The sequence below is a fragment of the Gavialis gangeticus genome, unplaced genomic scaffold (assembly GCF_001723915.1).
Source record: "Gavialis gangeticus isolate Ggan-Ray unplaced genomic scaffold, GavGan_comp1, whole genome shotgun sequence".
NCBI lineage: Eukaryota > Metazoa > Chordata > Crocodylia > Gavialidae > Gavialis > Gavialis gangeticus.
In genome coordinates this window covers 28,046,053-28,059,220 of record NW_017728994.1, presented here as the reverse complement: position 1 = coordinate 28,059,220, position 13,168 = coordinate 28,046,053, and the positions used below count along the sequence as shown (strand labels likewise).

Below are 13,168 nucleotides of genomic sequence, written 5' to 3'. Positions count from 1 at the left end.
GGTCAGGGCGGCTAGGGTCTGGAACCAACTTCCAAGGGAGGTGGTGCAGGCTCCTACCCTGGGGGTTTTTGAGAAGAGGTTAGATGAACACCTTGCTGGGGTCGTTTGACCCCAGTACTCTTTCCTGCCATGGCAGGGGGTTGGACTAGATGATCTTCTCAGGTTCCTTCCGACCCTAGAAACTATGAAACTACGAAACTATTAATTAGCTTTCTTCAAAACTCTTTTCTGGGAAGCTCTGTTGTCTTTCCCTGCTTCTATGCCCAGCTCCCCTGCACTGCAGTGCTCTAGAAAACCACTAACATAAAAGAATCAGCAGCTGCACTTGATTTCTGGCCCCAGCTGAGAATGTGGCCTTAGCCATATTGACCAGACATGAGGCAGATCCAAGTCCCCATATCCAAATAGTTCCAAACTCTCAGAGATTTTCCAATCCAGGACTTGAATCCAGAGCTGCATTTTGCAAATGAGCATTGTCTTTGTAATGTATCAAGCCAAATCCAAAAAAAGAAAGTCACCTGAAATTTGGGTTCAAATGTTGTGGACTGAGTTAATCAGGAGTTCTGGGGTCTTCTTAGTGACTCAGAAAATCAAGGGGAGATCCAGATTTTGGGAAAGTTAAAATTATTTTGAAACAGCTTGTACACAAATTAGCTATGCTGGCTCCTATGCATTTTACTGCATTCTTGCCTTGGCTTTGTAGTCGTGTTTTTAAAATGTGTTGGCTCCTTCTGTCTTGTGATCATTTCTGAAGACTAATCCCAATGGATTCTAATGTGCCTTCTACAGACAGCTCTATTTTCAGGTGTCTAGCTTGAGAAACTTAAATTTCACTAGTCCAGATCCTTGGCTAGTATAAATCAGAGCCGCTCTGTTGACTTCAGTGCCAAGTCACAACAGTGAAGGATCTGGCCCTTCATGATTTCAGGTATTTGCATCGACACACCAAGAGTGACTTTGTTCTAAAATTTGTTTAATCTAGCAGCTGATCACTAAACAAGGGGATGATTTTGGGTGCTTTGAAAATACTGGTTTCTTCTAGAGACCTGGACATTGGAAGTGCTCGTATCATCGAATGATTTTTTGATCCATGCATCAGTACCATACTAAAAAAAATATAGAAACCTAAAGTGCCTGGTAATTAATATATTTCAAGATTGCTTCCAAAAAAGAGCTGCATATACATTTCTAAAAGTACAGCTGCTCAGCCAAGACACACGAAGAGTAAATAAACGTATCCCATTATAACAGTAACTGGCAATTTAAGATAATATTATTTATTTAAGAACGTATACAAAAATACAATTGTGCTTGTATTGTTGGGATGCCACAGACAGATTAAATGCTGCTAAGTAAATACACAGTATGTGGTATTCAGCCATTTGCCAAAGCAGTGGCTTTTTAATTTCTTTAAATGTATGAGGTATTTTTTTTATCAGTGCAAGGATCTTTTGCACTTAAATGATCCCATGTAATTGGTCCATTCTTTACCCAGTACACTAAAAAGGCTTTGCTGATATCAATTGTGCAATATGTAGTTCCTGCTCCAAGACCTTCATCCATAGTATGGAATGGGTGATTTTTTTAACAGCACTCACCAATGCTGCAAAAGAGTTTAGGACTGGAGGGTACATTATCCAACTGAAACTATGAAGGGCATAGAAGTAGGTAGACTTTTGCTGGTGCTGGAATTTGACCAAGACATCCAAGTTAGCCATTTTTGAGACCCACAATAAATAGTCAGTACCTTCATTTAACCCTTTTTTTCTGGCCGTTTCCCCACTAGCATTGTGCCCTCTAAAGTCTCCAGCCTAGGGTGTTGCTTCACCAATCAGAAGAGATGAACTTGCCTACTTAGGCTGGGATTTTCAAACAGGACCCTAGGGAATTATCTGGAATTCAAAAGGCGTTCTCTGCCGGCCTCCTTAGCTTCTTTTGAAAATTCTGGCCCTAGTGGCATTCCCTAGAGCACCTGTTATGGTGGGTACGTATCCTGGAGGTCTTTCACCCAACTCCTGGGCTGCTCAGGCAGTGAGATCATATAGGATCACAGTCAAAGGCAGGTAGCGTTCTGATCTTGATACTTCTGTGGGAGATCTTTCTCTCTCTCTCTAGCTTTCCACAACTCCTCTCAGCAAAGCAGTATCACAATACTTTCCACCCACTTGAATGACCCTCTAGGAAGGAGTTGCTGAGATCCATTACAATAAAAAGGAGCCTCTCCAGTCCAAGATGTTCTAATCCCTTGCTCATTTAAGATACAATCCTATGAGATGCAGAGTGCTCCCAACTCCCATTGAAGTCAATGGGACAGGTCCTCAGCTGGAGTAAATAAATACATTATGTCAACTTCAGTGTCTAAGTCATGTAGGTGCTTTTATAAAGTGAGTCCAGAAAAATGCCTTGCACAAATTGGGAGAATAGCATTCCCTTACCTCACAGGGAGGCTGTGAGTATTAATACTGTAAGGATGCTGAGGTACTCAGATATTGAGAAACCATGGAGCCTGAGATAAATTAGTTAATGTTGGTAAAGTGCTTTTAAAATTAAAAGAACTAGGTATTACTTGTGTGGTCTTAATACCCCAGGAATGGGTGCACGAAACTTGCAGACTAAGAAGTTCTGCTAAGGCATCTTTGCAAACGCATCCAACGAAAAAATGTAAGGGTAGATCCACAGCAAGTGAAATTCCTTCCATCTCAACTGGGGGCAATTCCCATTTAAACCAGCTGAGGTTTTGGCCCCAAGGGTGCAGATTAGAAAGGAATTGATGCAAACAGTGACTCATAACTGGTAAAGCTTTCAGGAAATGTGTTAGCAATTTCCAGGCCCATGTAGGAGGTAGCATTCCTTTGAGTGTGAAATATAGGCAAGTGGAAATGGCGTGCTGGTTTGCAGCCTGATTCACAAGTCAGCAGTGACTTTGTTTCTGAAAGGCAGTTGGACACCTATTTCAAACGCAACAGGAACAGGAGGAGGAAGAGCTCATGAGGAGGTCACACAGTTCAAAGAACAAAGGAGCCACTGCAGGACTAATAAAAACAAACTGCTGAGTCCAACAAACCCCTTCTATTCCATTGCTAGTGATATGTTAATAACAATGTTAATAAAAGTGTTGTTTAACACAGAGAAATGTAAAGTGCTCCACCTGGGGAAAAATAACCCACAACACACTTACAGGCTCGGCAGTGCTGCACTTGCCAGCACCACAACTGAATGAGATCTGGGTGTCATGGCTAAAAACCAAATGAACGTGAAACCACCAATGCAATGCCATAACTGGTAGAGCTAATCAAACACTGGCATGCATCCACCAAGGCATCTCAAGCAGAGCAAAGGATGCCATCTCCCAGCTCTACTCAGCATAGGTCAGACCACAACTGGAGTACTGCATTCAGTTCTGGGCACGACACTTCAAGAAGGATGTGCAGAAAAAAGCTCGAGAGAGTCCAAAGGCATGCTTAGAGGCCTAGAGACCAGGGAATATGTGGAGAGGCTGAAAGACTTGGAGCTGTTCAGCCTGGAGAAGAGAAGACTCAAAGGATACTTGTTGGCAGCGTATTAGTATACCAAGGGCGTACATCAGGGATTGGGGGAGCATCTGTTCACCAAGGCCCCCCAGAGGAGGACAAGAAATAATGGGTACAAACTGATTGAAGACTGTTTCAGGCTCAACATGAGGAAAAACTTCTTTACAGATTGAGTGCCAAGGGTTTGGAACAGGCTGCCCCCAGAGGTGGTACAGTCACCCACCCTGGTGATGTTCAAGAGACAACTTGACACCCATCTTGCTGGGGTTGTCTGATCCCAACAGCCTTTCCTGCCCAAGTGCAGGAGGGCTGGACCTGATGATCTATAACGTCGCTTCCAGCCCCTAACAACTATGAAACTATAAAAAAGGAAGGCAGATGGATGATCTCTTGGTTAAAGAAACAGTTTGTGAATCCAGTGTTGTGCAGTAGAGCCGTGTGTGTACATTTTTTAGTAGAAAACTTATTTGCTGAAAAATACACATTTGAGGCAGCCAAAATTCTCTGTGAATTTGGGTGACATTTGGCAAATAGCTTCTGCCCATAAAGAATGGAAAAAAATGGCTATGTCAAGGCAGTTCATTTGAGAACTTCTGAGGTGAAGTTCTTTAATTTTCCAGGCTAGATTCACAAAGGAATTCAGGGAGCCAACAGACTAATACATTATACTGAATTAAAAGAGGAAAGCACATATTAGGAGAAGACATATCATAAGCTGTTCTATAGCAGCTTTTTTATACATCTTTTCCTATCCCATAGTAAGTGGAAGCTACACCAGGAGTTCACTCAGGTGTAAGCAGGCACATCATAGCAAACCCATCCACCACTCCTTTTAACTCAACAGAATTTGATTCATGGCCTTATCATTCACAACGAGGCAGAAGAAGTGGTGACTGTCTTTCCCTTTGAACTTGGGGGATGTGATCATAGGAAAGTAGGGTAGGAAGGGAGCTCATGAAGGCTAGTCCAGCCCCCTGCTCAAGGCAGGATTAAACCTGACTAAAGCATCCCAGGCAAGTATCTGTCTAACCTGGTCTTGAAAGTTTCTAAGGATGGAGATTCAACAACTAATTTATATTCCAATGGTTGGCCACCATCATAGTGAAAAAGTTCCTCCTTATCTTCAACCTAAATTTCCTCTGCTGCAGCTTGATATCATCGCTGCTAGTCCTGTCCCCTAAGGCCAAAGAAAAAAGCACATCTCCCTCCTCCCTATATATGCCCTTCATGTATTTGAAGACTGTTATCAAAACCTCCCTCAGTCTTCTCTTCTCCAGACTAAATGGGCATTTGTACACTTGCTTGCGCTACAGCGCCAGGTGCTTTTAAAAGTGCCCAGCCCAGTTTAGGAAAAAATAAAGGTTCATTCTGGTTTTTGGTTCAGGTTCAGTTTGACTCCCTGGTCTGCCCCGCCTGCGAGCTGATGCGCACTGCGCTGCGATGGATACAGTTGTATAAGCAGCAAAATGTAGGACGGTGCTAAGAAAATGGCAGCAGCACACTTTTGAACTAAAACACATCAAAGGTGTTTTAGTTCAAAAGCGCACCACCACCGTTTTCTGTGCACTGACCTGCATTTCGCTGCTTATACAACTGTATCCATCACAGCGCAGTGTGCATCAGCTCACAGGCGGGGCAGACCAGGGAGTCAAACCAAACCTGAACCAAAAACCAGAATGAACCTTTATTTTTTCCTGAACTGGAACAAAACCTGAACCATTACCTGAAAGTCTCTGTTGAACCTGAACCAGAACAGAACCACAAAAAAAAATCAGGTTACTGGTTCAGAATAAGGGTTCAATCAAACAAAACACACCTGATGTGGTCAGGGAATCAGAACATTAAATTTTTTGGTTCGGTTCCAGTTCAGGTTAGCTGCCACTGCAGTTGTTTCAGTTTGGTTCCAATCCAGGCCAATAAAGGTTCAGTAACCGGTTTGGCACACATAACCAACCGGTTCACATGAGAAAATTTAAGTAAGGCACATTATTTATAATGATGATCATTTGCACAATGGGGTGGAGCAAGCTAATAGGTCTAAAACTGTTGCAACTAAGTGTCAGCAATAAGTATTATGAAGCATGCACAAAACAAAAAATAAATTCTAAGTACTTAACAAATAAATGCTTATTTTATTTATACTATTTAATTTTAATTGTACAATCAGAGATATGTGTAATTGGTGAAGAAGCAACCAAATCAATTTTAAAGAGGAAGGAAAGGAAAAGGATTTAGTAAATAATCACAAAACTGTCACTGTGATTAGTTAACTTCTTATGATGATATATTTTCAACTGATTTAATAAAACTAGGGAAACAAAGAATTATCAACCTTAAACAGATGGATCTTGGGCCTATTGTATTTCCAATATGCTTGACTTGCATTGTTTTGTACTCAGTATTACAGCTTTCTGTCATTTCTATTCAGTCTCACTAACAGAACATCCTCCAAGACTGCCTCCTTCATATTTGATCTTTGTTGTGACAATTTGAATTTTAAACTTGAAAATGCTGGTCAGCGTTTACTTGAGTTGATGGCATTGACAAGGCAACCTGAGCCAACTGGTACAGCTCACATCTAGATATTTTCTGAGTCTCCCGGTATTTCATAATATTTACATCTTTATTCAATCATGGCTTATCCACAAATGAGTCCAGAAATGGACCAATCCTGTTTGACTGGGTGCCAGAAGACGTGACTTTTGCAGCTTCAAGTTCTCTCGACTAAAGGAATGATTCTTCATCAGCATTTTCTGTGTGTGTAGTATGCAGATTAGAGTTGAATGATGATTCTACTTTCATGCCATTGCCATGAACGACAGTTCTCATCCTCTGCCACGTTGACATGAGATGGCACTTGGCTTTAGTTCTGTCCATGTCAGACAACAGCAATTGATACCTAGGATCCAGGTATATAGCTGCAAGTATCACCTCATTTTCAAAAAGATATTTTTCATGTTTTTTCATGCTACCTACTAACTTGCTAGAAAACTGTGTTGCTACTTTTGAGATTTCCAGCTGACCCTTCAACCATGTCCCACAGAAATCCCCTATGGTAAACTGTTCAGATTGCAGTGTTTTCATTGCCACTTTGGCAGGTATGTGTATAAATTCCCAACAACCCTTGTTCTTCCAGCCTTTCCTCATAAGTCTTACTTCCCAGAGGCCCAGTCCTTTTTGTTGCTCTGCACTGGATTTTCTCCAATCTATCCATATCTCCCTTGAAGTCTGGGGCCCAAAATGAGACATTATACTCCAGGTGAGGCCTCACCCATGCCTAATACAGCAGAAGAATCACTTCCTCTGATTTGCAAGTGACACTCCTATTGATCCAACCAGATTTAGACCGAACCCTCCAATTGTTTAAAGAAGGCCTTGTCCACCTCCTCTCGTCCTGGTTTGATGGCTTGTAACAGATGCCCACCATAACTTCCCCTCTGCTACTCTCCTCTCTGATCTTTATCCAGAGGCTGTCAGCAGGCCTACCTTCCACTTTGTACAGTACCTCAGAACACATATACATCTCCTTTGAATATACAGCAACACCTCCTCCTTTTTCCCCACCATCTATCTTTCCTGAATAAGCTATAGCCATTCGTAACCCTACTGCAGTCATGCAAACTATCCCACTACGTCCCTGTAATCCCAATTATATCAGAACTCTATGATCATACTAGGACCTCTAATCATTCCTGTTTGTTCCCCATTCTTCTTGCATTAGTATATAAACACTTCAGGTATCTAACTGAAAAAGATCTAAAAAAACCTTTTGATTAAATTTTCCCAGATGTTTGGCATCTGAATACCAAAATCAATTTGGCTTATGACAACTGAAAACTGAAAGGCTTTGGCTTAGGACAGAATTTTTATTTGAATTTTTAATTTTTGATTAAACCCTACATTTCTAAGAAAATGGAAATTTTCCCCTCTTTTGTCAAATGGTTTCACAGCTTAGTCAAAAAGCCATTTTTCACAGAAAAAAATTCATCCAATGTTATCCAAAATTTGGATGAAAAATTTTCGACAAGTTTTACCAAGTATTAGTACTAAATAGAAAAGGGAAAGACACAATAATTATAGTAAGATTCATGAAAATACAAATTCCCACAGTTTGGAGGCTGAGTCTAAAACATTTAGGAGGATTCTATACATTTCAATTAGAAGTCTCATAAGAGATTACTTATAACACAAAGGTCTTCCTCTTTAAGGACCAGAAGATTGTGACCAGCTAATCCTGTTTGCTTATGAGACCCAACTGGACAGAGGTCAAAATAAGAGGCCTGCAAAATAAGAAACTAAGACCTTTACCTGGGGGAGCAAACGAACGGCATGCAGGTGACTGGCTGGCCCTGAATGAGGAAGAGGTGCAAAAGGAAAGGCCTAGGGGCCTCTGCAGCCTGTTTGGTCATATGAATAGTTTTGTTCTGTACTACTATACAAGATTTTGTGTCCAAGTTAAAAATCCATTATCTGAGGGATGACCTTAAAAGGATGTGTGACATTGACGGATGTGTGACATTGAATTTTTTCTTGACTAGAGGATGAGCTAGCAGGCTACACCGACTTCGCCTTGCAACTGCTATTAAGTGGGCAGTTTAGGATTATACTTAGACATCAAAATGCCAGGTAGCAAAAGCAATCTTAATGGCTGTCAGTCCCTGAGTTTGGCTTTGTCTAACCAAAGCATCTAATAGAACGATTTGTGAGTCTCAGCTTCCATTTTGTGGGAAATTCCTTGACTCTGTTTTCATTCTGAATCAGAATGGAAATTCCAAGGAGTCTCTTAATTTCCTGTTAAATAAACTTTAAAATATGCATGTGCAGTCAAAATGTTCTGTCCTATAAAATTGGGAGGTTGAGGGAGGTTGTTTTAGAAAACTTTCAGCTAGACCTAGGAAAAGATCAAAGCTGCTGACCATAACTGTCCAGGCAATTAGAAAAAAAGGAGCCAACTTCAATTAATACCAAGATCTGGCTGTAGAGGAGGGAAGGTGGAACTTTTAAGAAAGTGTGAGAAGAATAGAGAAGCAAAAATACCCAAGGCTGGGCTGAGCCAAGTGTTGTGCAGGAATGGGAAGGTCTCCATGTATAGCCTTCAAGCAGCCTGCCCTTTCCAGCAAACACCCTTGCCAAGGTAAACATGTGCTTTGCCTGTTTTAGACCTCTCACATTTGTGCTAGGAGTTATGGTGATAGAAGAGGGACGGTATTTTCCTTTAGTTCAGCCAAATTGTGATTGTTTTTCCCACTCAGGTTCTGACTTCATCATCTTACCTCCTTTATCTGGTACATCTTCTGCTCTTTCTGCAAGCTGCACACTTGTTTTTGGAGCCGGAGGTTGTGCTCCTGTAGTTGTCCAATTTTCTCGATGAGCTGACAGATGTGTTCCAGATACCCGAGGCCAGAGCCAAGCACCTTGGTGTTCCCTTGATTCACCTGAAAAGATAGTATTATTCAGGCCATAAATTGTGATAAAAAAAAATCCTATCTAGTTATATAGGATAAAGCAGATAGAGTTAAGGTATGGATCCAAACTGCTGAGTGCCCATCGCACCCTTCCAAAAATACCTGCCATGAGGCCCCTTTCCCTGTCAGTGGTGTGAAAGGCATTTGATATAATCTGTCTTGTAATTTATGTCTTCACCATGTCCAGTATTCCCAGAACTAAATTCATCCAATGTGCAAGGAGATGTAACTGCCTTTGGGCCAAACTCATCCCTAACGTAATTCCAATGAGTTTAGTGCAGCTACATTATAGAGAAATTTAGTCCATTGACCTCAATGTGAGTTGTAAAGGGGCTGTTTGATTCCTTACAAATGCCACATGCATGTGTATTCAAGTACTTTGTACTCTTGGGATCAGTGGGAAGTAGGATTCACACTGTCCTTTGCACCTGCACAGAATGGTTATTAAATACAACTGACCTTGTAAGAAAGTACAGAAGTCTGATTTGGTAGCCTTTTCAGCTTAATGCACATGGGTGTAAATGAAGAAACAAGGTAGGTAAATAGCAATAGTGAATTGGGTTGTGATCCGTTGTAAGTGACAGTGGAAGAAAGTTTTCCCATTGCTTTAATTTGCCCATTCAAAAGTAATTCTTGTGACAAGAGTAGCTTCCTAAGAGTCAGATATTTTGAGATTTCTCGGGGAGAGGGACAGCTTGTAGGTCATCTGTGACCAACTCATTCCAGGACTGACGTGCATGAACATAAATCAAGTGACATTTAGAACTTAACAAGACTGCAACTCTGATTTCTCTTCCACTGGGACCTGCAAGGTTCTAAAATTCTGCTACCACTCTGCAAAGGAGCTATACCGGTGCCAGAGTAAGTCATCAGTGACCAAAGAAAAAGCAATACTTTTCCAGGCTGCTTTTCATATTTTACTGCCCTTTGACTCCTTAGCAGGCCCTTTGTTTGGCAAAAATGTGTACATGTGATATCGGTAAGTATAGTAAACCCAGATCTCTGCAAAAGCTCTGCTCTAAACTTTATCTTGCTGTAGAAAGTCAACTGCCTTCACAAAAGCAGGAAGCTTACTCTGTCTCCTTTCCCACAACAGTCCACATTTTTTTAGGAAATGCCAACCTTGGGACTCTTCCTGTCTTTTCATTATGTTAAAAACCTCTTGCTGGGTTCAAAAAAAGATTATCAACATTATGATTACTACTTTTTAAACAAATGATGACATAATGTTGCTTATAAATGTTATTATGCTTTTATGTCCAAGTCTGTGACATAAGTCACATGAAATGGAATTAAGAAAATAACTTGACACTGGATAAATCAGGAATCTATGAGCACTTTTTCCTTAGAATTACTTGTTTTTTAAAAAAGGAGTCAGGATGGATTTTGTTCAAATGTAAAAACAGTTCTTTAAAATATGCTTAATAGAATCAAGTCATCGATCCAAGACCAAGTCTGGGAACACAGAGGCCATGTCTACCCGAGCATGGATGTTTCGTTCCCTGGAGACCAGGTGTACTACCACTAGTTGTCCCTGGGGAACGCATGTTCCACGTGCTTTCTGGCGCACAGCAGGTTACCCCAGGTGGGGAAGGGGAGGTCTTACCTGGGGTCCTGGGGGCTTCCTGGGGCTGCAGCAGTAGCAATCCTGCTGCTCAGAGCCAGGCAAGCAGCTGGAGTATGGCTCCAGCTGGCCAGGCTCTGGTTTTGAGCGGTGCACGCTGCCTCTGCGTGTGCCACTCCAATTCTATTTTGTGTGGGGTTTTTTAACCCCTGGATATCCAGGGGTTGAAAAGCCCTCCTGCACTGCTCCCTTGCAGCACAGAGAACAGCTGAACGTGCAGTATGTGGCGCCATAAACGTGTCTTCAGTGCCACATACTGTATGGCCACACTCATCTGGACATGGCCAGAATCTGCAGGTTGTTGTTCTGGCAAAAGCAGGATCCATTAACTCTAGTCAAGGCTTTCAAAAGTGACCAGTGGTTTTTTTGGTGCTGAACTGAGACACCTGATCTTGTGAAAATCAGGCCCACTGAAGGTGACTGAAGTCAGAAAGTTACCAGTTACTTTGGAGAATCTTGGCTTGTAGCTATTCTCAGTATCTAAAAGGAGGTATCATCCTCTTCCTCTAATTGTGCTGCTTTAGGATGCTTTTATAATTCTGCAATGACTCGTGCTTTGCTTGTCCACATGATCATCACAAATGACTTTATATTGAGCCTCAGAGGTAACTGTATAGAAAGCAAGGGAAAAACAGTGGGCATAAACTAGCTGTGCCCCATAAAATAATGGGGGAAGGAAATAAAACCCTTGGCTCCTGGGTCAGTAAAAGGGAAGGCAAGGTTTTGATTGTAAACACTTTGGTATGGACTCTCTTTTGTTCTGTGTTAGTACAGCAAGTGGCACCACAAAATACAGCACCTAGCCCACAACTACAGCTCCAGTATGTTTCTACATCAGAAGAAGAGAAAAGATCATCTGGATTTTCAAACGCCGTGAAGTGAGGTTAGGAAGCAAAGATGAGTTGGAGGTAACTGTGTGCTCCTTGTGCAGTAGGGCAGATAAGAACCTTCACGGCCCTCAGCACAAGTTAGAAAGTAATCCTCGGACTGCTAGAACTAATGCTCTGCTAATGCCTGTGAAACCTAGGAAGGACAGAATGGCTGTAGTGCAGCATGTTCCAGCTACTCCTCTGAAGGTCAGCAGAGCTGTGGCAGTATGCCCAGCCAAAGATCTAAGCCAAACTGAACATCACAGCCATCTTGACTGGCATAGCACATGCCGAGGTTCCAAAGCAGCTCTTCAGTGGTGGCTCCCTGTGGGTAAACCTCCAGTTAATTAACATCATTCTGTGCCTACCCCAGTAGTACAAATGGAGAGATAAAGAACTTTAAATGTCAGGCAAGCCCTAAATTGTACCATAACTGCTTTATAGCAAGCTACATATTCACTATGTCTGAGCTCCTTAGCCTCAGTGCTATGCACCCTGAGACTACTCTATTGTACACCTGGTCTGGGCCAGGTTTGTGTCTGACTTAATACTGAAACCAATGGAATGGATATCAAAACCAGAAAGCTTCACTGATGTCATTCTTCAGGTTGCTTCTAATGGTTTCTCAGCAAGGACCCTTCTGAGCCTTTCCAGGAATGTCTTTCAATGGATTGTAAGTATTTAAGCAGCACTCCCTAATTAGGTTCTGGTTCATGTCATATACTATACAGAACCTGCTCTGTGACATTCTGGTCTAAATATATTTTCTTAGTGCAATTGCAAATTAAGGTTTATGACAGCTGTTATGCAAGTGATGCAAGTGCAAGCCATTCAGAGGTTTCAAAACATTTTCTATTCTAAACTTTCTCCCCTATTTCTACCAGATTTGTAGGTTCCTGAAATATTTACTGTCAGAGCTGACATATTCCCTTGTTACAAAAAGATCTGTATGTAGGAGCGTGTTTGTGCAAGATCTATTCAGCCATTTTGGAGCTGAGCTATGTAATAGCAGGGAAATATATTGATGACCATTTTGAGTGAGAGGAGGCAGAGATGGGAAGCGCAACATACAAAAGATGAATTTGGAGAATTTAGAAGTGGTCTATAACTATGAGCTAGATTCTGCTCCAGATACACTAGTGTAGTGATTCTCAGTCAGGGTACCAGGGCATGCTGGGGTGCCTCCAGATCCTTTGAAGAGTGCCACAAGGAGCTGTAAGGAGATAAGTGAGTTGTGAGGCAATAAACAGATACACTAAGCAAATAACCCAGGCTAGGTGCTTCACAGATTCACAGAAGTTTAGGGTTGGAAGGGACCTCATTAGATCATCGGGTCCAGCCCCCCTGCTCTGAGCAGGAAAGACTGCTGGGGTCAAATAACCCCAGCAAGGTATGCATCCAGTCACTGTTTGAAACCAGGAACCGTTGGAACCAGGGGCTCTGTCTGGGTAAAGGCCTCAGTGATGCAAGCGGGAGAGACATCAGCTGGGGCCAAGGTGGGAAGCCATGGGGTACAATGTATCCCTACCATTGTATGGCAATAGATTATTCCACTAACCATGAACTGGCCTAGAAACTGGCCTGACAACTGCTTACCCTGTTTGCAGTCCCTAGTCACTGGCTCCCTGGTCACATAGGGAGTCTCCTTTTATGCCCTACTGGGCCTGGACTGGCTCTGCC

The 13,168-nt window shown here is 42.1% G+C and overlaps 1 protein-coding gene across 2 annotated transcripts in view; it reads right to left on the bottom strand.

The window, feature by feature from the left end:
• The window catches only part of LOC109287405, a 52,866-nt gene that overhangs the window by 4,340 nt on the left and 35,358 nt on the right, over positions 1 to 13,168 (bottom strand). For both annotated transcript variants that reach the window (XM_019502482.1, XM_019502484.1), the window contains exon 3: positions 8,804 to 8,965. In XM_019502482.1, coding sequence (XP_019358027.1) covers positions 8,804 to 8,965 — 162 coding nt within the window. The remainder of the gene's footprint in view (positions 1 to 8,803; positions 8,966 to 13,168) is intronic.